This window comes from Caenorhabditis elegans, chromosome II, assembly GCF_000002985.6.
Source record: "Caenorhabditis elegans chromosome II".
NCBI lineage: Eukaryota > Metazoa > Nematoda > Chromadorea > Rhabditida > Rhabditidae > Caenorhabditis > Caenorhabditis elegans.
The window spans coordinates 14754449-14778290 of record NC_003280.10 but is presented as its reverse complement, the minus strand read 5'-3'; the positions used below and the strand labels follow the sequence as shown (position 1 = coordinate 14778290).

General features: G+C 39.6%; 3 protein-coding genes across 5 annotated transcripts; 2 read left to right on the top strand and 1 right to left on the bottom strand.

The window, feature by feature from the left end:
• Nucleotides 1-141: 141 nt before the first annotated feature.
• Nucleotides 142-23669, bottom strand: Y54E2A.4 (the record flags this gene model as incomplete). 3 transcript variants are annotated; one of them, NM_064659.3, is made up of 12 exons in its annotated part: nucleotides 142-641; nucleotides 1596-1762; nucleotides 2623-2995; nucleotides 3714-4527; nucleotides 6429-8094; nucleotides 8156-8666; nucleotides 9549-9939; nucleotides 17425-17909; nucleotides 19271-20373; nucleotides 23061-23258; nucleotides 23306-23526; nucleotides 23586-23669. In NM_064659.3, the coding sequence occupies 12 exons, from the start codon at nucleotides 23620-23622 to the stop codon at nucleotides 554-556; spliced, it is 6054 nt and encodes a 2017-aa protein (NP_497060.2). The 3 variants fall into 3 exon arrangements, with proteins under 3 accessions (NP_497060.2, NP_001293535.1, NP_001293536.1); NM_001306606.3 differs by lacking the exons at nucleotides 17425-17909; nucleotides 19271-20373; nucleotides 23061-23258; nucleotides 23306-23526; nucleotides 23586-23669 and having other exon boundaries at nucleotides 554-641; nucleotides 9549-9829; NM_001306607.3 differs by lacking the exons at nucleotides 6429-8094; nucleotides 8156-8666; nucleotides 9549-9939; ... (3 more) ...; nucleotides 23306-23526; nucleotides 23586-23669 and having other exon boundaries at nucleotides 554-641; nucleotides 3714-4516.
• Nucleotides 5285-6423, top strand: Y54E2A.7 (uncharacterized protein). The gene is made up of 3 exons (NM_064662.5): nucleotides 5285-5405; nucleotides 5483-5830; nucleotides 5878-6423. Exons 1-3 carry the CDS (start codon nucleotides 5330-5332, stop codon nucleotides 6417-6419), a joined length of 966 nt encoding a protein of 321 aa, NP_497063.2. The 5' UTR covers nucleotides 5285-5329; the 3' UTR covers nucleotides 6420-6423.
• On the top strand, nucleotides 20480-22325 carry Y54E2A.5 (uncharacterized protein). Its single transcript, NM_064660.5, has 3 exons — nucleotides 20480-20650; nucleotides 21149-21467; nucleotides 22025-22325. The coding sequence occupies exons 1-3, from the start codon at nucleotides 20544-20546 to the stop codon at nucleotides 22310-22312; spliced, it is 714 nt and encodes a 237-aa protein (NP_497061.1). The 5' UTR covers nucleotides 20480-20543; the 3' UTR covers nucleotides 22313-22325.
• Nucleotides 23670-23842: the final 173 nt, after the last annotated feature.

Genomic DNA, 23842 nt, shown 5'->3' with positions numbered 1-23842 from the left:
ATATTTTTGCACGTGCGCCTTTAAGTCTTACGGTAGATGAGATTCATTTTCTCTTTCTGTGAATTATTTTAATTATTTTTTTTTAACTTTAATTTAATTCCAAGCCCATCTAAATATGAAGAAAAGAGAAAAAGACGAATAATGAAAAAATATGTTTATTAAAAGGGTGCATGGGTGTGCATAGCGGAAAATAAATAAATATATAGGCGGGGAAGGGAGGCAGACATAATTTTAGGGGGCTGCAACAACTCTCACACACACACCTTTTACCCATTGAGTAAATCAGCCGTGTGTGATATACTTATTAACACAGAAGGAAAAGAAGAATGAAAGAAAAGAGAAAAAAAGTAGAAATCTATAGGGAAATATGAGTAAAAAAATAACAAAAATGGGGACCGGGAGGGGGGAATTTGTTTATTTTTTTGCTACTTTTTGAAAAAATGTCGTAAATTTATATAATTTGGCCAAAAATGAAGAGGAAAGGCGGGAAATAAAGCAGGAAATACAACAACAGGAAAAAAAACAAATTATTTTCATCCAAAATGTGCATGACTCAGCAGACATCCAATCGCAAAGTGTACTCCTGATCGATTCCCAAATAGCAATCGCTGAGAATTAGGACGGCGAGCTCGTGGTTTCCTCTGGAAATTATTAGATTTTTAGGAGTTTACGTTAAATTTTCGCTTTTTTTCTTGATAAATGTATTATTTTTTTACTTTTTTCCGAACATTTTTTTGTAAAAAATTCGATTTTTCGGTTTTTTTAGAGAAAAATAAAAATCTTCGAATAAATATTTGAATTTTATTTTAGAATATGAAAAGAAAAATTTCTTTAAATTTTTGACTAAAAAATTTTTTTAAAAACTTCGATTTTCAATTGATTTTTCAATTTTTTTAATGAAGAACACCAAAAAATTGTCTCGATTTTTCAGGTTTTCAGAGAAAATCGAACAATTGAAATTGGAAATCTGAAGTTTTTATTCGATTTATTTTTTTTTCAAAAATAGAGAAATAATCAGCGATTTGGATTATGTTTTGTTAAAAATAATTTTAAAAAAATACTTTTTTTTCAGTTTTCATGAAAAACACCGAAAAAATCGATTTTTCGGTTTTTTTTCAGAGAAAATAGGGAAAATCTAGTTTTTTTTTCAATTTTTTGCTGATTTTCTGATTTTTTTTAAGAACAAAAGCGAAAAAAATCTAGTTTTTTTTTTTTCAAAAATCAAGAAATAAAATCTATTTGGATTTTTTTCTTGAAAACCGATTTTCTTGGTTTTTCGGTGTTTCTTTTTTCAAAGAAAATCGAAAAATGTCATAATGGAGAAATGATCAGCAATTGGATTTTTTTTCTGATAAATTTAAAAAAAATCTATTTTCTTTAAATTATTTAATAAGAGATTTGGATTTTTTCAGAAAAACAAAACAAAAATCTTTTTAAAAAAATAGTTTTTTTGATGTTCCGACTTTTGCTTTGAACAGACCGAAAATGTTCAAAAATCTAGTTTTTTCAACAAAAAGTCGTAAATTTTTAGGATTTTCAAGAATATGGAATTTTAGTCAAAAAATTATATATTTTTTCCTAATTCCAATAATTACTTCGTCGCCGGCGCACGAATATCCAATTTGGCGGTCGACCGAGTCGAATGTGAGCCGGTTACGGTAGTCGTGTTAAGAATCATGTCGGCCGACACGTTTCCCACAACAATTATCCATCCAGCCTGTTTTGGTTTTGGCCATTGTGGAAGATGCATTGATGAGTTGTTCTGGAAAATGGGGGAAAATTGATGCAAATTTTGAAAAATTGTGAAAAAAATATTTTTATTGGAAAATTCTGTGGGAGAAACAACTAATTTAGTCCGTTTTTATGGAGGTTTTTCCGGAAAAATTGTTTTTTATTTAAGTTTTCAGTGCTTTTTAGAATTAGAAAAAACACAATTGGGGTGGGCGGCCGTTCGACTAATATTTTTTTCGGCAAATTGGCAAATTGTCGGGTTTTCGATCTACCGGAATTTTTCGATTTCGGTAATTTGCCGGTTTGCCGATTTCCCGGAATTTTTGAATTTCGGCAATGTGCCGATTTTCCGGGAATTTTTATTTTCGAGTTTTTTAAATGGTACCCGGGAAACTAGTAACTTATTCAAAAAATGTTGATTACAAAATTGCCTGTTTTTGGCCTTTTTGGTTTTTCCTTGCCTTTGTTTGGCCTTTTTTGGAGTTTTTTTGCCTTTTAAAACCTGTGTTTGGCCTTTTTTGCCTCTTTTGCATTTTTTTAAAATGGGTTTCTGGCCTTTTTGCATTTTGTTTTGCATTTTTTAAATGGCTTTTTTGGCCATTTTTTTGTTGCATTATCGGCCTTTTTTGGCCTATTTTTAAAAATTCCGGAAATTCAAATTTTTCCATTAAAAAAAAACAGAATTTTCTCAATTTCCCAATTTTTTGGGCCTTTCTGTGCTTTTTTTTTTGTCTTTTTTGTCTTTTTTTTTGCCTTTTTTTGGATTTTTTCAGCCTTCAAAAAATGTTGAGTGAAAAATGCAATTTTTTTGAATTTTCATAGTAATTTCGTGGATTTTCTCTAATTTTGATAAAAAAATTTCGAAAATTGAAAATTTTCATTTCTTCCAACCTTTCCCGGTCCGACTCGTTCCATGACAATTCTCAATTTGTACACCTCGCCAGCCGTCACTTTCACCGGTTTCTTCGTCTCATCAATATCTACACAATTACCGCGGGAATCCACTAATTGCATGATTTTCATGTTGATAATTGGCCAATTGCACAGAGCTTTCAGCACTTCCCGGCTTTGAGCTTCATCTAACTTGGTGCACTCTCTGAAGAGTTTCTGGGCTCGTCGAGCAAGTTTCGCGTCGTCTAATGACGTGGATTTCTCGATTTCCAGATGGTTTTGAAGCTGTGGAATTGTCATTCCATCGCCGATTGAACGAGCATCCTCGTGGGAGAGATGAGGTAGGCAGAGCAATGGATGATCGTCGTGCCACCTGGAATTTTCGGTAAAAATTGTAAAATCGACGTTCTATTTTTTTGGTTTATTTTAAGCTCAAAACCAGGGGTGGGCGGCAATTGATGTTCCGAAATTATTTTTTGTCGACATATTGCCGGTTTTCCGATTTACCGGAAATTTTAAATTCCGGCAGTTCGCCGATTTGCCGTTTGCCGGAAACGTAAAACTTTGCCGATAAAAATTGAAATTCTGAAATTTCCAAAAAATAAGTGCAAAACCACAATTTGCCGAAAATTTTTTCGGAAATTTTCGTTTTTCCGGCAAAGAAATTTTCAATTCCGGCAGTTCGCGATTTTCCGGATATTTAAATTCCGGCAGTTCGCGATTTGCGGGAAATTTCTAATTCTGGCAATTTGCCGGTTTGCTGATTTGCCGTTTGCTTTTTTGCCGCCAGCATTGATAGGATGCGTACATTTTTTTTTTATTCCGAAAATTCCAAAAAAAAAGCAAATTTAGAATTCGCCCAAAATTTATCGATTTGCCGGAAATTTCAATTCCGGCAATTTGCCGATTTGCCGGAAAAATTTTCATCGCCACCCTGGTTATTTTTTTCCCTTTTTTATTTTGAAATTGAAAATTTGAAAACTTTTGATATTTTTTTTCTTTTTACAAGAAAATTATGTTTCGTGTCAATTTTTTAATTTTTTCAACTAAAATTTGCGACTTTTCAAAATTTTAAAATTTAAATTTTTTACCTTGCCGAATGGCACATCTGCTGCAACAGAATAATGTTCATCGTTGCGCTGAGCCAATTCTTGAGCCTAGCCATTTCACGCATCGCCTGCAAAATCCGAATGCACTGATCCAGCACACTCTTCAAATCAGTCCGGTAATCCGTCGGGAGCACAGTCCGCATGAAATGAGCCTGGAAGAGCAGGTGGGCTTTGCACGCAGACGTGCCCATCACAGACGTCGAGAATCGGATGCGAAGCTTCTTCTGAAGTTCCGTATTGATGAGATCCTCGTTGTGGCGGACAGGAATCTCCGCGTACTCGGGAACATCGGTCAGGATCTTCAGCATATTCTCCACCGAGCATCCAGAATGTAGAGATTTTACTAGAAAACGGACGGTCTCGTGCTGAAGATAGTACACCGAAGCTATCCTTCCACACGGCGTCGGCTTGATCACGTCCTGTTCGGAATCCACGTGGATACACTCGGAAGCTAGGAGCTCTGCGACAGAGTCATCAACGATTTTCGTGATAAACTTGAGCATCGCCTCCTCGGAATCCTCCTCCAGACCGTAATAATTGGGATTCGCAAACAATCGCCTGTAGAGATAGGTTTTCGACAAATACTCGACGATCGCCTGCTTCGAATCGATTGTTCCGGCGGAAATCTCGGCGTTCACGTGATTCGGCAGCACTGGAAGGAGCGAGGACTCGACGGGGAACGGTTCGTAGAGGAACTTCTTATAGAACGTCTTTTTCGCGTCCTGTACGTAGATCACGGCAACGGCCGAATCGTCGAATTGTGGGCGTCCGGCGCGGCCCATCATTTGGAGAACGTCTGGAAATTTGGATTTTTTGAAATTAAAAAAATATATAATCAGGGGTGGGCGGCGATTGCCGTTCGGCAAAAATTGCCGGTTTGCCGGAAATTTTGATTTTCGATAAATTGCCGATTTGCCGGATATCAAATTTGCCGGAAATGTTTTTTAAAGGAATTTTTTATAAGAGGGAGACACTTAAAATTGTTTTTTTTAAGTTTTTTCCCGTTTTCTTTAAAAAAAAATTGCAAAAATTTTGACCCCAACCAATATCAGGCCGCCGACATCTCACGGGTTCCGCGCGCCGCTGCGTTTAACTCGCTGTGGGCGTGGCGAGCTGTCTCCGCCCGCTGCGAGTTAAACATAGCGGCGCGCGGAACCCGTGAGATGTCGGCGGCCTGATATTGGTTGGGGTCAAAAATGGGCCGGTTTGTCCATTTTCCGGAAATATTAATTCCGGCAACTTGCCGAGTGCCCGGAATTTTTTTTATGGAGAGAAAAAAGCATCAGCCATTAAATGGGCGGGGCCATACCAGTCAACGCCTACAAAATGGACACAAAAACGTGTGTCCACACGAGGTTATTTCAGATTTTACTAGGTTGAAATGCACCGGAAAACGCTATTCAAATGGGTGTGTCTAGCGAATAACAGCTCTACTGACATAGTTCGACAGAAATTAGAAAAAAATTGAAATTTAATTTTAAAAATCGGCAAAAAAACGTGAGTCTCCCCTCTCTATCACGTAGAGATGATGCGATAAAGCGATAAAACGATTCATACCCTGTTCGGATTATTTTATAATTTTCTTCGAATTTTACGCGATGCATGCTTTACAATACAGTTTCGCTATGCAAGACGTTATCCAATCTCTCGTCCGACTTTTAGTCAATGGAAATGGTGAGTTGGGGTTGGCTCAGGCTAGGCTCAGCTTAGATGCCTACAGGCACGCTTTAACAAAAACCATCTCGTTTCAGGAATACTCATATTCTCTGTTGCTGCATTCGCGTTGAGCGCTACTATGTGCAGTAAAAAGAAGAACCCAAAATCAACTAGCAAGGGCAGCAAGAGCACTACTCGTGGAAGTAAAGATGCGGTGGCACGAGGTTCCAAGGATCCGACGGTCGCGAAAGTCAAGCAAACCGCGGTCGGTAACGACGTAAATCCGACCGAGTCGAAGCCGACAACCACCACTACCACTATTCCCGATGGGGCAGACACTAAGACGGCCGATGGTGGAGAGGAGAAGAAGGTGAAGAAGAGCAAGATGCACACGGTCGATGAGAAGAAGAAGGTCACGGAAGATGGGGATCATAAGAAGACGGGTAAGCAATTCAGGAACTTCCAGACTTTATTATACAACACATTTCAGTCGACGATCCACACGAGAACACGCTGCGAATCGAGATGATCGACGATGATCACACCAAGACCAGGACCACGGATGCGACGGTTTGCTTCGACGATCCGGGTGTCAAGCCGGCAGGCGGAAAACCAAATGCAGGCGGGAAAAAGAAGAACGCGACACAGAGCATGGATTGCCCACTGCCAGGCGAGAAGGACAAGTCGAAGAAGTCGAAAAAGTCGCTGAAGGTGAAGCAATCGGCGACCAAGGCTCAGCAGCCCAAGTCGGCGCCAGAGGAGAAGAAGTCGGAGATGAAATCGGCAAAGTCGAAGAAATCGAAGAAGTCGAAGAAATCGAAAAAGTCGAAGCGTTCAAGCAAAGACAAGCATAAGGTGAAGTCTCCCAGTCCAGGCAAGGACGACGAGCGTCCGACTCAGGATGGAACTGTGGAGGAGAAGGACAAAAAGAGAAGAAGTGAACTAGTTTTTTGTAAAAATTTGTGTGTATGTGTGCGCCCGATCCCGCCAAAAAAAAAAGGGACGGGCCTTTTGTGTATGAAGATTTTTTAAAGTGTCTACCTGTAACGGGAAAATCCACGTATTTTCCCTTCTTTCCGTCGAAATATTCGGTTCCCTTGACAATAACTAAATGAGCGGGGCAATTGATTCCCCACGCCAATGTGGCAGTCGCGATGAGCACTTGAATCTTCTTTTCGATAAACAATTGCTCCACAATGGCTCGCTCGTGAGCGCTGAGTCCAGCGTGATGCATTCCGATTCCGAATGGTAGTGTCAACTTGAGATTTTCATCCTTGATTGCGGCCATGAGATCTTCCAACTCGAGCATGTCCATGTTGAGCCATTGCTTCGGATTGTGGTCGGCAATGAGCAAATTGACAAAGGCGAGCGCTGTCAGGCGGGTTTGTCGTCTAGACGAGACGAAGATCAACACAGGCTTCCTTGGGGAATAGGTCAGAATTGCCTTGTAAGCCGGCTTGTTCATCAGTCCCATTCGTGGGCAGTAATGTTGGCCTGGGAATCCTTGAATATGAACTGAAATCGGCACTGGTCGAACTGAAGGTCGGAAGTTGTAGCACGCCTCGTCGGGGATGCCAAGCCACTCTGCGACGTCTCCTGCGTTGGCGAGCGCTGTGGAAAGACCCAGCAACCTGACAGGCTCCTCTGTCACGTGGCTTCTTCTGGTGATCATTTTCAGTCTGCTGACGATGGCCTCGAGCACAGCTCCACGATCTACGCCGAGTAGGTGAACCTCGTCGAGCACGATAAGGCCGACTCGTCGGACGTATTCCCTCGTAGCCCAACTTCTGGAGATTCCATCCCACTTTTCTGGTGTCGTAATAAGAATTGAGGAAGCCGCAAGCTCCTCGGGATCTGGAGTCACATCCCCAGACACCTCGACCACTCGATATCCCATTCCATCTTCGAACTTCTTCTTCCAATCGTCAACTCGCTCTCGGACCAAGGACTTCAACGGAGCAATGTACACGACTTTCATGCCAGGATGGTCCTGAAGCAGGCGGAACATGGCGAGCTCCGCGCAAAGTGTCTTTCCAGATCCTGTCGGCGCTCCGATCAATGCGCTTTTGTCGGTTTTGTACAGGCAAAAGAAAACTTGCGCTTGAATTGGGTTGAAATAGTCAAAGTTGTAGATCGCCTCGAACTTTGAGTTTTTGAGAGTTTTGATAGGAAGTGGCTCAAGGTCCAGAAGATCTGTGTGGCTTTTGAAGGACTTTGGTAGAATGCAATTGTGAAGAGACATCGGAACCACCACGTCGTCGGTGACAAAGTATTCGCTGGCGAGGCGAAGTTGGAAATTGTTCGTCAGCTGACAGTCGACGATTGGAATAGTGAAAACTAGATTCTGAGTCTCCTGCCGGTTCACCTTCATCTTCCCGATGCCGATTCTCTCCTGATGGATGATAAGATTCTCGTTGAGATTCTCCAGCACTAGATAGAACGATTGTTGTCCCGACTTTCCGTGGATCTGGTCGTTCCAGATGAACGTCGGCGTGAGTGTGACCTCGACCTGAACGATCGTGTAGGTGATCGGCTTGAACTTTGCTTGCACATCCATCCTCGGAAGGTAGCGTAGGTAGGTGTATAGGCGGTCACCGTCGCAACTGAACATGTAGCCGAGATCTTTGGCGGAGAGCTCGAGTAAATCCGATTCTCTCGCTTTTTTACGCTCGATTTTCTCGATCCATGTGATGGGGATGTTGATGATCTGGAAAGAAACACTTTTATTGATCTTAAAAAATAAAAATTGAAAAATTCTAAATTTCTACCTGAATAAACTGCCGCAACGCGCACTGATTCATCCACATCTGCTTCTCGACACATTTTGCAATTCCCAAAAAGGCATTGGCCGCCTGGCTCCACCCGTTCTTCAGAACCATCTCAAACATAGCTCTGCAGAGCCGACCGGCGTTCTGCTGAACGTATAGCTGCTCGGACATGAGCGCCGAGTTTCTCGTCGATGTTCTAGAGATCAGTGATTGAAGGAGAACATTGACTTTTCCGGCGACACTCGCCAGACCACCACCACGAACGTTCATCATACATCCGTAGCTCATCAGCTCTTCCAGATCGCCGATCTCCTCCTCACGACACTTCAAATTCGCGAACTCGGTGGACATTGAGATGAGTCCGATGACCATGTCGTCTGGCATGAAACTTGTGAAAGTTACTGGTAATCCGACGCCCTTTTCCGCTTCGTTGAGGAGCTGAATTGTTTCGTATTTGACATAGAAATTGGAGGCGATTCGACCGAGATCCGTCGAGTTTAGGTATTCGGTTCTGAAAATTATTAAATCAGGCATTTTTTTGTAATATTTAAAAATTGTGTAGTCATAAACTCATCATTTCATGAAATTGTTTTAATTTAATTTGTAAAGATGTGCAATAGTTTTGAAAAAATCGAAGTGAATAAGAAGATAGGCATTTAAAAATTAATTTTGTAGAAGAAGTTTGAAAATTCGTCCGATTCTATATTAAAATTGAATTTTTAGTAATTTTTCCAAGTAAAAAATAAATCAGAATATGCTTTTCTGAAATTTTAGATTTTTGTTTCCGAATTTTAAAAATTCAATTTTTCTGAAAAAAAAAACATGTATTCGAATTTTTTTTAGAAACTACTGTAGTTTCAATTGTTTTATTATTTTTTAAAAAATGCATAAAATATTACATACTTTTTGAGAAACTATTGATTTTTGAAAAAGTTAATGATTTTTCGGGATATTACCGATTTTTTTAAAGAAATTGTAGATTTTTCGAGAAAATATCAATTTTTTAGAAACTATAATTTTCGTTAAATTTAGCAAATTTTGAAAAAGTTTTCGATTTTTTGTTAGAAAATCGATTTTTCGGGATATTACCGATTTTTTAAAAGAAATTATCGACTTTTCGAGAAAATATCGATTTTTTTTTAGAAACTATTGATTTTCTAAAAATAATCGACTTTTTAAGAAAGCTATCGATTTTTGATATAATTAAAATTTTATAAGATATCTAGAAAATAGTATTTTGAAAAAAAAATTGAATTTTTTTGCGAAAAAAAATCTGGAAATTCCGCTGATTCTTTCCCAAAAGATCCAGCTTTTGAACATTTTTTTTTTCAAAAGTGTCAGGTGAATTTTTAATTCTGAAAAAAAATTCATTAAAAAATCTAAAAACCCTTACGCCATATCAAATCGAATCATTTTATTCTGATCCAGTTGCATCGCCGCCTCGCGAATCACATTTCCAAAATGATCTCTCAAATTCGGATCCCGTTCAATTGCATTATACGCAATTCCATAAGCCATCGGATTTTTCAGGGCTCTCGTGTACATGTAGGTATAGGTCAACCATTCAACACCCTCATCCACTGTGGATACGGTACCCAGGGCCACTTCAGCGTTCAAATTATCGTGAAGCCGAGCGTAGAATTGACTTTCAATCGGGTTTTGGTGAACGAGCATTGTTAGATATTTGTCGATTTTGTCACGAGTTGTGATGATAATTCCGTGACCTTCGTTCTCGAATTGCGGACGACCAGCTCTTCCGAAGATTTGCTGCACGTCGAGCACACCTGGAAAAATTTTTGAAATTAAAAAATTTTATTTTTCCAGGTATTTTTGCATTAAAATAGACAAAATTAAATAAAAATTGCGGTAAATTGCGGACTTTGCCGAAAATTTCCGGCAAATCGGCAAATTGCCGGAATTGAAAATTTCCGGCAAATAGGCAATCCGAAAATTGGACGAGTTTGCCGGTTTGCCGGAAATAATTTTGAAATCAACTTTTTAAAATAATAATTCTAAAAAAATGGTATTTGGCCAGTCAATTTCAAGAAAATTCGTTTTTCTACTTTTTTTGCAAATACTTTTTTGCAAATATAAAAAGAGCTAAACAATTTTACAACAACATTTTTTTTGCCTGTTTTTAATTTAAAATTAAAAAAAAAAATTTTGAACATTGAAAATGTTAGTAAAAATAGGAGAATGACAAAAAACATTTTTTTTTTGGAATTATTTTTTCTATAAAAAATTTTTTTTTTTGCTGTAATAAATTGCAGGTTTCAAGATTTTCATGAAAAATTGACTAGCAAATCGGAGATTTGCTAGGCTTCGCAGTTTGGTTCGGCGTAGAGTAACTCAAGAATAATTCGCTTTATTAATATTTAGCCAAGTGTTGAGTAAATGTCAATTAAATGTGCTGAAGTTTGTCAAGACTGGCCAAATTTAGTTTAATGATAATTTTATAAATAACAATTTCCACTTTTCAAATCGCACTTAACGGTTCCCCACTGTTTCTACATGTATTCGGGCCTGCGGCCCTCATTGTGAATTATTGGGCTCAAAATAGGCTTAACAGTTGTCCAACGCTTCTATGTGTATTCGGGCCTGTGGCCCTGAACCTGAATTATTTAGCTAAAAATAGGCTTAACGGATCTTCAACACTTCTTCGTGTATTCGGGCATGCGGCCCTCAACTCGGGTTTATTGGGCTCAGAATAGGCTCAATGGCTGTCCAATACTTTTGTGTATTCGGGCCTGCGGCCCTCAATCCGGATTACCTGACCTTTCCAAAAACATACGTAGTTATATGTAGAAACATACCTCTCAGAGAAGGCCTCCAGCCTGCTCTGCTGGGAGAAGGGATAGAAAAGGCCAAAAATTTCAAAGAGTAAGTGGGAGGTCTTCATCCCTGATTTTTGGGTTTGAGTGAAAAACAACACATAGCATTGCAGGCCTCCAGCCTGTCCTGCTGGAAGTCAGGTTAAAAGTAGCCAACATGTTCAAAAAGTGCGGCCCTCAATTAGATTAGGGAAAAAGTAAAAATTTCGAAAAGTCTTCAAAATTGAGTTTTCCTCACGTTATTAAAAATAAAAAATGAAAATTATCGAATTCATCCCCAAAAATAGAGAAAGAGAGAGAGTGGTAGAAAAGTTTTTCACGTTTAATCAATCTTTTTGATTTTGCAAAAATTGAATGATGGCCTACATTTTGGAAAGTGGGCCAATTTTTTTCAAAATAGTTTCAAAAAATTGGTAATACAAAGTTCTCTCTTGCGCACAGACTGGAACCAACTGACACAAAAACTGCACGTTTGGGACTGAAAAACAAAAAACTCTTCAGTACAAAGAAAATATTCAATTTTCGCGGTCTCCAGAAACCCGCGCAAATCAGTGTTCTACCCTTCCCAAAACCAATCCCCTCAATAATGACCATGATGGGGCAACTATTTTTGAGTCATTCGCACTTAGTGAATGCAAAAGCGCCAGCTATGAGCCAAGTTATTAAAGCTCAAAGTTTGTACATTTTTGTCGGACACCCCATGTCGAAAACGTGCCCTTATTTTTTATTTCTGTCAAGAATGCAACTTCAGGATTTAATATAGGAAGAGGCAGACTAGCGCACGCAGTGCGCTAGGCTTCGCAGTAGGTTAAGTTGGTAAACTGGGAAAAATTTGGAACATTTTGGACCAAAATTGACTGAGTTACGACCATTTTAAGTTTTGATAATGTTGAAAGAAGCAGCACTTGATTAGCTATCGATTGCTTCAAGAACGGGCCAGAACGGAGCAGGGAAAGCTGAGATACAATCGTTTGAATTTGGAGCGCGCTTTATCGTGATGCGTGGGCGTTAACGCAAGGTGAAGGGACGTAGGGAGCTCACAAAACAGTCATTCCCTGAGGGCAGTCCGGTGCGGACGTACTCAGACTCCGCCACTGGCTCAAACATTTTTCCATCTTGATGTTGACATAAATTGGGCCTAAGAAATACTTAATCGGGTTGAAGGCCTACGGCGTGCTCGGCTTGGAATAGGGTTAAAGGTGACCTAAAGTTTCTAAGAGTAAGAGGGCCTGCGGCCCTCATCCCGGACTATTGGGCCTAAGCGTGTCGCTACCGCATAGCAGGCCTACGGCCTGCTCTGCTTGGATTAGGGTTAAAGGTGGCCTAAAGTTTCTAAGAGTAAGAGGGCCTGCGGCCCTCATCCCGGACTATTGGGCCTGAGCGTGTCGCTACCGCATAGCAGGCCGACGGCCTGCTCTGCTTGGATTAGGGTTAAAGGTGGCCTAAAGTTTCTAAGAGTAAGAGGGCCTGCTGCCCTCATCCCGGACTATTGGGCCTAAGCGTGTCGCTACCGCATAGCAGGCCTACGGCCTGCTCTGCTTGGATTGGGGTTAAAGGTGGCACAACGTCTCTACTTGCCATGTTCTCTCATCTTTTCTGTGTGTTGGAAAACATTGAGGAACTTTTGGAAACATTTAAAACACTCTGAAGCTTCTTGTGTGGAGTTTTCTCAAAGTTCTTTTTTTGTTCAAAAAATTTAAATTAATATAGAATTAATGTTCCCGCGAAAAAGTAAGAAATGAAAATAATCCAACTCACATCAATGAGCGAACCAAGAGAGAGAGAGAGAGAGAGAGAGAGGCAAGGCAGTTTTTCACGTCGATTAAATAAATGTTCATCTTTTTAGTTTTTCGAAAACTTTAATGATGGCCTACATTTTCGAAAGTAGGTCAAATATTTTGAATTTTGGCTCAAAAAATCGGGCTCCGTCAGGCCTAACTATGTGTCAAGTTTTGAAAAGATCCAAGAAAAACTCGAATTTTGCATCAATTAAAAGTGGTTTTTTGCCAGTACTAACACATCCACCAAAATGAAGTAGCTTCAGTTTTCCGACTCCCGTGGGCTCCCGGAGCAAAATTGTGCAACCCCGTTTTGATGACCATACTGGGACAGATTTTTGAAAGGGGGAGAAACAAAAATCAAAATTTTCGGGCCACTCCCCGCTGAGCTATAAGCTCTCAAAGTACCATTACATGTTTTTGGGACATCATGTGTCGAAAAGTTGCCCTACTTTTATTTTTTCGACAAAAATGGACAACCTTGCAACATTGGGATTTAATGTAGAAGGGAAGGCAGACTAGCAAATCGGAGATTTGCTAGGCTTCGCAGTTTGATTCGGCGTAGAGTAACTCAAGAATAATTCGCTTTATTAAAGTTTAGTGAAGTGTTGAGTAAATGAAAAGTAAATGTGCTGAAGTTTGTCAAGACCGACCATATTTAGTGTATTATTAATTTTAGAAATAAAATTTCCACTTTTCAAATTTTTTTGCGTAAAATAGGCTTAACAGTTGTCCAACGCTTCTATGTGTATTTGGGCCTGCGGCCTCAACCTGAATTATTTAGCTAAGAATAGGCTCAACAGTTGTCCATCACTTCTCAGTATTTTCGGGCCTATGGCCCTCAACATGAATTATTGGGCTCAGAACAGGCCTAAAAGTTGTCCAACGCTTCTGCGTCTATTTGGGCTTGCCACAACTGAATTATTTAGCTAAGAATAGGCTTGACGGATCTCCAACACTTCTTCGTGTATTCGGGCCTGCGGCCCTCAACTCGAGTTTTTGGGCTCAGTATAGGCTCAATGGCTGTCCAATACTTTTGTGTATTCGGGCCTCCGGCCCTCAATCCGGTTAACTGGCCTAGGTGACCTTTTTCATGACCTTTCCAAAAACATACGTAGTTATATGTAGAAACATACCTCTCAGAGAAGGCCTCCAGCCTGCTCTGCTGGGAGAAGGGATAGAAAAGGCCAAAAATTTCAAAGAGTAAGTGGGAGGTCTTCATCCCTGATTTTTGGGTTTGAGTGAAAAACAACACATAGCATTGCAGGCCTCCAGCCTGTCCTGCTGGAAGTCAGGTTAAAAGTAGCCAACATGTTCAAAAAGTGCGGCCCTCAATTAGATTAGGGAAAAAGTAAAAATTTCGAAAAGTCTTCAAAATTGAGTTTTCCTCACGTTATTAAAAATAAAAAATGAAAATTATCGAATTCATCCCCAAAAATAGAGAAAGAGAGAGAGTGGTAGAAAAGTTTTTCACGTTTAATCAATCTTTTTGATTTTGCAAAAATTGAATGAATAATGACCATGGTGGGGCAACTATTTTTGAGTCATTCGCACTTAGTTAATGCAAAAGCGCCAGCTATGAGCCAAGTTATTAAAGCTCAAAGTTTGTACATTTTTGTCGGACACCCCATGTCGAAAACGTGCCCTTATTTTTATTTCTGTCAAGAATGCAATTTCAGGATTTAATATAGGAAGAGGCAGACTAGCGCACGCAGTGCGCTAGGCTTCGCAGTAGGTTAAGTTGGTAAACTGGGAAAAATTTGGAACATTTTGGACCAAAATTGACTGAGTTACGACCATTTTAAATTTTGATAATGTTAAAAGAAGCAGCACTTGATTAGCTATTGATTGCTCCAAGAACGGGCCAGGACGGAGCAGGGAAAATACAATTGTTTGAGTTTGTGTAAAGTTTTCTTAAAAAATATTTTTTTGTTCAAAAAATTAAATAAAAATGTTCACGTGAAAAAGTAAGAAATGAAAATAATCCAACTCACATCAATGAGCGAACCAAGAGAGAGAGAGAGAGAGGCAAGGCAGTTTTTCACGTCGATTAAATAAATGTTCATCTTTTTAGTTTTTCGAAAACTTTAATGATGGCCTACATTTTCGAAAGTAGGTCAAATATTTTGAATTATGGCTCAAAAAATCGGGCTCCGTCAGGCCTAACTATGTGTCAAGTTTTGAAAAGATCCAAGAAAAACTCGAATTTTGCATCAATTAAAAGTGGTTTTTTGCCAGTACTAACACATCCACCAAAATGAAGTAGCTTCAGTTTTCCGACTCCCGTGGGCTCCTGGAGCAAAATTGTGCAACCCCGTTTTGATGACCATACTGGGACAGATTTTTGAAAGGGGGAGAAACAAAAATCAAAATTTTCGGGCCACTCCCCGCTGAGCTATAAACTCTCAAAGTACCATTACATGTTTTTTGGACATCATGTGTCGAAAAGTTGCCCTACTTTTATTTTTTCGACAAAAATGGACAACCTTGCAACATTGGGATTTAATGTAGAAGGGAAGGCAGACTAGCGCGGCAAGCCGCGCCAGCCCTTCGGGAATGGGGGTGCCCGAAAAGGTAGCTGGCGCAGGTTCTCGGCTCCGCCTCGAACCTGTGTTGGGGTTATTCGAAATCTCCTTGAAATTTGGGATCGATTGCTCAAAGAACGAAGTCTCTATCACAACTATGAGCGGAGATATAGGCGATTGAAGTTTGAGGAGGGGCGGGCTCGCGGAGCAGGAAGGGGGAGGGGAGGAGAGGTGTGCAAGGTCCTGCACAGGCGTCGGCTGCTGTGAAAGAGGAGGGGCGCGCACGCAGAGTGTGTGGCGGCGCGCGCGCCATGGACAAGTGGTAGAGGGTTGGTCTGTGGGGCAGCTGGGTGGGTGCCCCTTGGGTTCGACCCCACACAGGGTAAAATATTTTTGTATGTTTTCTGCTTGCACTTTATGATTGATTCGTACTGTTTTTAGTGTTTTAAAGCTATTTTTGTTTCCTTGCACTACACAATTTAGATTCAGAGCGCCTGCGGCGCTCTGACCCGGCAGTGAAAGCCTACTGGCATAGCAGGCCTTCGGCCTGCTCTGCCTATAATTTAGATTCAGAGCGCCTGCGGCGCTCTGACCCGGCAGTAAAAGCCGACTGGCATAGCAGGCCTTCGGCCTGCTCTGCTATAATTTAGATTCAGAGCGCCTGCGGCGCTCTGTCCCCGCGAAGAAAGCAGACCTAAAATTAAAAAAAAAATTTATTTTAAAGTTTAAAATGTATTTTTTTATTTAAATGTATTTTTATTAGAAAATTAAAATAATAATTGTCAACCCCTCAATTCCAATGAATGTACAGTCTCTACATTACCTCCTTTCTTGCAGGAAGAAAGGTGGATATTATAGACTGTTTTACAACCTATTGAGGGACCTCTTACAAAAACAAATGTGGTGATGCTGTCGATTGTTCTTCGATATGTCGTAAAATATACATATCTGATCCTGAAACAGTAATTAGAGACCATATTACAGCCACCCTATGCATAAGAGGGAGGAGGCAAGAGAGAGGGAGAGGATTGCTGAAACTTGAAAGCGCCGTAACTCCGCTCATAATAGGAATTGGAAGAAAAAAAGTATATATTTGAAATCAGCGTAAAAAGTAGAATATTATAGCATTTAAAATTTTGGAAATTGGTCAAGAATGAACTGTTCAGCTTCCTGAGCAAGGCTTGAAGCCTACAACTTCAGGAACGGGGCTCGAGGAACTTATGGCCAAAAACTTTTGGTTTGTCTCGCTTCTCATAGCAAAAATAATAAGATTTAAGGCATAAAATTTACATTTCAGTAAAAAACTGGTCCAGGAAAAGAGGGAAATTGAAATTTCGAGGTCAAAAATTAAATTTTCTAAAATCGTTGAAAATGATCGTAGAGAGCTGTGCTTTCAGCATCCATTCGGTATTTATGTATTAATTACGAATTTAACATAAAATCCCATTCGGTAGTGGAAAATTTTTTATTTTTCCAGCAAAAACCTCATTTTTTTGACAACATTTTTTCTGGCTCGATTTTCAGAATGAAAAACGAACTTTTTTGGAATAAATTTTACTTTAAAATGTAGCCAGAAGCTTACTCTACAATACTTTTACCTCAAAACCCAAGATTTGTAAAAGAGAACAGCGCACGAAGCGGTGGTTTGAGGATTGCACCCAAAAAAACACACCAAGGGGGAGATGCGGCGGGTGAAAGAGCGCGCACCAAGGTTTGGAGCTCTATAAAGTAGGCTTAAAGTGCTCAGATCGGAATGATTTTTAATACAACAGACGCGCCTCGTCGAGTTGTATATACGCCTAAAAAATCTCGTGAAATAACAAAAATAGCAAAAAAATGTCCGAAATGGGACATTTTCGGACATTTGCGGAGGAACCTTATTTTGCAAAAACGACTACCCGTGGCACACACGCGATTTAAGAGAGAAAATGCAGATATTTTTCTATTTTTTTCAATGAAAATTCCAAATTTCAAATTTTTGCGGGTCATTTTCTGAGAAAAATTATTTTTGAAATTTTTGAAGTATTTCTATTTTTTCCTCAAAATTCAAGATTTTTTTGAATTTGTAAAAAAATTTTGAATTTTTTTGAAAATTTCTATTTTTTTCCTCAAAATCTCCAAAACAACTCTCATACCCAAATCCGTAAAAACACCCTTCTCCGCATCAAAAACATCGGTTCCCTTGATAACAACCGCATGAGCCGGCAAATTGACTCCCCACGCCAGAGTTGCCGTACAGAACAGCACAGAAACATGCCCCTCGGCAAAGCATCGCTCCATGAGAATACGATCCTGTCGACAGAGTCCAGCGTGATGAATTCCCATTCCACGTTGGAAAAGTGGCGAGATTTGAGCCCGATTCCGGCAAATATTGATCGCCTTGTCCGCTTGTATGTACTTGCTCGACGCTCGATCTTTCGGCAGGAATAGGTCCATCTGTCCGAGGACTGAAGCTCGAGCACAGAACGCTTCTCCGAGCTTTGCGGTTCCGTTTCGCGTGTGCACGAAGACAAGGACCTGATGGCCGCGTTTCACAAAATCCACCACTTCGTCGTAGCACACGTTGTCCATTAGAGTGAGATTGTCACGGAAGTTGCCCGCTTTTCGTGTTCCGATGAATCTGGAATAAAATTTGATCTCCGACTTTTTTGTTTTTTTTTGTGGATTTTGTATGTAAAAAATTCACAAAACTACTGTTTTTTTTTTTTGGAATTTCCAGAACTACAGTAACCCTACAGTACCCCAAACCCAATATTCCTTTAAAAGCTCATAACTTAACTTAATTTAACTGTTCCCGAGTCGGTTTTTCGATTTTAAATAAACGATTTTTCGATCTTTTGTATTTTTTTCCAGTTTTTCTAAAATATGCTTACCATTTTTAGTTTCACATCAATTTTAACGAAATTTGATTTAAAAAAATCGAATTTTATGGTTAATTTTCTGAGCTTTTTTTAATTAAAAAATCGATATTTTTCATTCTTCAATTGTTAGATTTTTCAATTTTCCCGGAAAAACATTCAAAAATCGAAAAATGACATCATTGTTCCCGAAGCTACAGTAACCTGCAATAATCCTTCAGTACAACTACAGTAACCCTACAGTATCCTTAAAATTTTCCCGAGGCTACAGTACTCTAAGCCGTACTGTAACTCCATGTAGTTATCATTAGTATAGTGCTCTTACAGTAACCCTAAAGAGTAATCCCTTTTTTTTTCTACTAGAAAAAAATTCTACTAGAAAAATGATGATAAATATACAAAATATGAGAAAAACTCAATTTTTAGTTGTTTTTACTTTTTATATCAGCGCTTTTATTTTTGAACCAAAATCAAAAATCTTTTTGTCTCCACCTTTCCCCCAATTAGCTTTACAATTGATACCTAATTTCAAAGTATGAAATCGATTTTAAACCCACAAAAACCGAAGGAAATCATTTTTCAGTGGTAAAATTTTCCAACGCTCACGAGAAACGCGCAAGCCCCCTTGTTGGGTCATTTCCACGTGAGGAGGCTGTGTCCTGTAAAAACTCAAAACTTAGAATTTCCAAAACTACAGTAATCCTACAGTAACCCTCAATCACATCCCTTCACTAATCCAAGCCCAATACCACTTCAAAAGCTCAAAACCCAATTTTCCCGAAGCTACAGTAACCTGCAATAGTCTTAAAATACGACTACAGTGACCCTACAGCATCTCTTAACCTTTTCCTAGGCTACAGTATCCCCAAACAATACTGTAACCCCATATAGTAATCCCTAGTATAATAGTCAACCATTGTACCGTTACAGTAACCCCAACTGTAAATAGTAATCCCTGGTACAGTACTCCTACAGTAACCCTACAGTAACCCTACAGTATTCAAGCATTATCCCTATATTAACTCAACTCAATGCTCCTTTAAAAAACTCAAAACTTAGAATTTCCAAAACTACAGTAATCCTACAGTACTCCCACCAAAAAAAAGCAATTTATAAATCTCACTTCTGAGTCAATGGCACCGGCCTGAACCTTCCATCGAAGAAGAACAAGCCCTTGTAGGGATTGACCCGTAAGAATCTGGCGACATCGATGAAATTCGGCAGCGTCGCCGACAATCCGACAATTCGAATCCCGGACTGTGACATCTCGACCTGTCGGAGCGTTCTGGCGACCAGGGTCTCAATAACCGGACCACGTTCATCGTGAAGCAGATGAACTTCGTCGATGATCAGCAGCCGGACCACATTTATGAGCGAGTTGTCACTGGTCGATTTTCTCGTGATCACATCCCATTTCTCAGGCGTCAGCACCAACATCTGAGTATCCGCTACCTCATTTCTCGAGAGTTGTGTGTCTCCGGTGAGCTCCTTCACTTTCAAGCCAAGCGGTGCTAACCGTTTACCGAATGACTCGGTCATCTCGGTCGCCAGCGCTTTCATTGGGGCGATGTAGATGATTTTAAAGTCGTCCTTCATAATATCTCCTCGTGAATTTTGATGCTCGTGGATTGTGTTCAGAATCGTTAGCATCGCAATATTGGTCTTTCCGGCTCCGGTTGGCGCGCAAATCAGAAGATTCTCCTTGGTCTTGTAGGCTTGTTCGAATACAATCGATTGAATCACATTGAGTTTTTCAAATCCTTTAAACCCCTTCTGTCCAAGCTCATCCATATCTTTTACGTAGACATGCTGAATCTTCTCAATGTCTCCTTTATTCGACGGAGGCACGTAGACACTCTCATGCGTCTTAAAGGTGTCCCGCTTGGAACCTTCTGGAAGCGCGAACTTCATTCCATTGATGTCGAACATGGTGTGACCGACGTTCTGAAGTCTCGCGTCGAACACGTACGGGTAGATTTCCTCGATGCGCGGGCCGCCGGCAACTAGCGACGGTTTCCACTTCATTTGATCGATTTCCAGTTGTCGTTGGCGTTGGATTTCCTTTTGCGCCAGCTCCAACTCAAGCTTCTCCTCGTCGCCGAACGCATGGATCACTCGGTTGAGCTCTCGACGAGTTCGCTTCTCCTCTTTCCGAAGTTCACGTCGTTTCTCGTTTTGTGATGTGGATTGTACGCTGACAGTTTGCAGGAAACCGGGCACGGCGGGCTGCAAAACTTTTAATTTGAACTTTTAAAATTGTTGTAGTTTTTTTTTTTTTTTTTGAAACTAGAACAAATAAAAGATTTAAAAATCCAGTTAAATTTATTTTCTCATTTTTCGAAACTACGTGTGGCGGTGAGTGTGTGTATGTGAAATCAAAATCAAAAGAAAAAACAATGAAACTCGTGCTAGCTGTGATTTTTGTGTTCTTGACTTTCTCGGCCGCCGATGTTGACGGCGACGTGCAGTGTGGAAACAACAAGTTTTGTCGTGTCGGATTTCGGTGAGCTTTTGATAAAATTAGATTTCGAATTTGGAAACAGACTTGAAGATTTCAAGCCGAAACTCAGGTCATTTGCGACGTGTTAGAGAAAAATTTGGTGGCCGAGTTTTCAATTTTCGCGGCCGCGGAGCAAACTATCTGATTGTCGGGCGTAGATCTGTGACGACTCCTTCCAGAAAAATGTACCTTGAGGATGGCCTAGTTTCTAGTTTCGAGGCCACTTAGCAGAAAATTGCTCTAGTCCGGTTCGTAGCTCATTTTTCGGTACTTTGCTCCTCGCTTCCGCAACTCGGTGCGACCTACGCCTACCTAGCTTGGTGCTGGACTAGGACTAGGGCACTGGACTAGGGCACTACGTGGCCGCGAGAATTGGAATTTTCTCGGAAATGTACTTCACGAATGTTTTAAATTCTGAGTGGCCCGACAAGCGCTTAGGCCGGCAAAATACGGCCACCGATGTCTAGCGACTACGACATGAATCTCAATTTCGACTTTTAGGCCATTCAAATACTCGCAAAAAGTCCGGAATGACTTCCAGCTTCTACGAGTTAAAGCTCAAGAACTGGAAATTCTGTCGACAAATCGGATACTCGGAATACGAAGCGACGCGGACCTGAGCACGCTGATCTCATGGCAAAGCGAGCTGTGTCGTGACGATACCGTTGGCTTCGTGCTGGATAAGAACGTCAGCGAGTATCGTGTCAGCTGCGTGTGGACGGGCTCCTCACAGCTTGGACAGTGCCGTGCGGTTCCGCCGAAGTACATGGCGGAAGTGTACAGCTTTATTGAGGAGGACGAGTGGGAAGAGAAGTTGCAGGTGGGGAAAGAGTTTTAGATTTTGAAGGTGGTGTAGTCGAATTTTTTTTTGCTTATTAGACTTGAAATTGTCTAAAAAACGAATTTCATAATTAAAATTCTTGAAAACTTCTCAAAAAAAGTTATGGCGGCTCAAAAAATTACTTAAAATTAGTAAAACTAGAAGTTCGACTTGCCAAACGGTTGGAAACTAACTTTTTTGAAATTACCGTCTAATTTTGGGTGTACAATAATTATCATGCGTTTTCAACTCGGTTTGAAAGGCCAGAAGACCTTAAATGTACCTAAATCGAGTTGAAAACGCAAGTTAATTAACTTATACATCCAAAATTAGACGACCATTTCAAAAAAGTTAGTTTCCAGCCGCTGACAAGTCAAATTTCAAATTTTAACGAATTTTATGTCATTTTTTTTGAGCCGTCATAACTTTTTTTTTTTGAGAAGTTTTCAAGAAGATTCATTAGGAGATTCGGCGTTTTAGACAATTCCAAGTCTAATAAAGCAATTTGTAGAAAATTCGCCTAGTTTAACCAATTTCTCACAGCTTTTCTCATTCAGAAAGTGCGAAACGCCATCGGATGTGACACCTCGGCAGCCGTCAACTTCCAGGAATTTGTAGAAATCAAGCCACCGAAAACGAATGGAGCTCATGGTGCATCGATTAGAAAATCCGGAGGAAAAACGAATACAACCGCAATTCGCTATGTGAAACGTCACAGAACATTGTCCGAATTCGTGATTTGCAATGATCGTTGTGTTCAGGGAGGAATCGGATATTCAGCCTCGTTGGTCATCATTTTGGCGTTGGCAATCTCGTTTTTTAAGAACTGTATTCAGGTCGAATAAATATGAGCTTTTTTTTGCGAAAATCTTTTTTGTTGTTTTTTAATTTTTTTTTTCTAAATTTTTGTCATGATTTTTTATATTTTGAAAACAAAAATAAAAAGGGCTAAACAGAAATATTATTAAATTTTAAATTCCCGCGCAAAGCGAGTGACGTCATTTTCGACATTTTTGCGTTTTTCCGGCTATTTTAATTGATATTTCTCTGTTTTATAACTTGAAACATAATTTGTGGATTTTTCAGACATTCTTTCGTAATGAAATTTGCTGAAAAATTGAAGAAAAATCAATTAAAGTCAGAGAACGCGAAAGTGACGTCACTTTTTTTACTCTGGAATTCAAAAAAAATCAGTTCTTTTGACCTTTTTTTTGGCCTGATTTTGGCTTTTTGGTCTTTTTGGCCTTTTTTGCGTTTTCCGACTGTTTTATCTGGTTTTTCTTTATTTTTCGTTATGTCACAATTTTAAACAAAATTTATAAAATTTTCAGAAATTTTTCCGTAAAAAACTTGTTGAAACTCTAAAATTAGCCTAAAATCGATAATTTAATTTTTGAAAAACGTTTTTTGTGGAAAAATGTCCGAAAAATTGACAAATTATGTTCCAAATTGTAAAAAATGGAAAAAAAATAAAAAAAACAGCCAGAAAACCAAATTCAAAAAATCAAAAAAAAATTAGAAAATTTTTATAAATTTTTTCACTGTTATATTCTGCCATTTAGAGCAAATTTTTAAAATTTTCAAAACTATTACCTTCGCCTTCGCCTGCCTCGCATGCTCAACTTTCGCCAGCTCCTGGCTCTTCACCTCGAAAACTATTTTATTCCGTTTTTCGAGTATATCTCCGGCTAATTCGAACAATTCGACGCCGAGAAGATCGATGAGCTCGCCCTGTAGATCCATATCGGAACGTGTCGAGCACAACATTTGTAGAAGGTTTTGGGATATTGTCTGAAGGAAAATAGGTTAGAAACTTGATTTTTTAGCCGAAAATCAACCTCAAACGTATCTGGAAAATATATAAGCAATGTGTCAGCAATCGGCTGAAAAATGCTCCCAGAGCCCGAGGTAGAAGGCACTTGGGGTAGGGAAAGAGCTTCTGGAGCTTCTGAAAAACCTTCTTGTTCAGCTTCACAATTCGACCATTCTAGAAATTCCGATGGAAATCGAATTTGAATTTCCTGGTGGAAGCTTGCTACCCGTGATGGTGAGGGTGGATCTGAAAAAACATCTGGTAAAAATTTTTTTAATAAAAAAATGGAAAAAAAGCTAACTAACCATCTCCAATTCGTTCGATATAGTTGAGAAGATCCATTTTGTACCTAGTTTGGCAGCTGTAAAATTAGAATTAAAATTAAAATGAAAAACTATATTTTTCAAGAGAGAAGGATGTTCAAACATTGTTCAAAATTTCGCAATTTTTGAAAAATCGATTTTTTTCTGAAGTTTTAAGTTTTAATTACTTTTAATTTCTATTTTGTTTAATTGCCAAATATTTTTGTTTTTTTCTCTGTTTTAAGGTGAAAATTAATAAA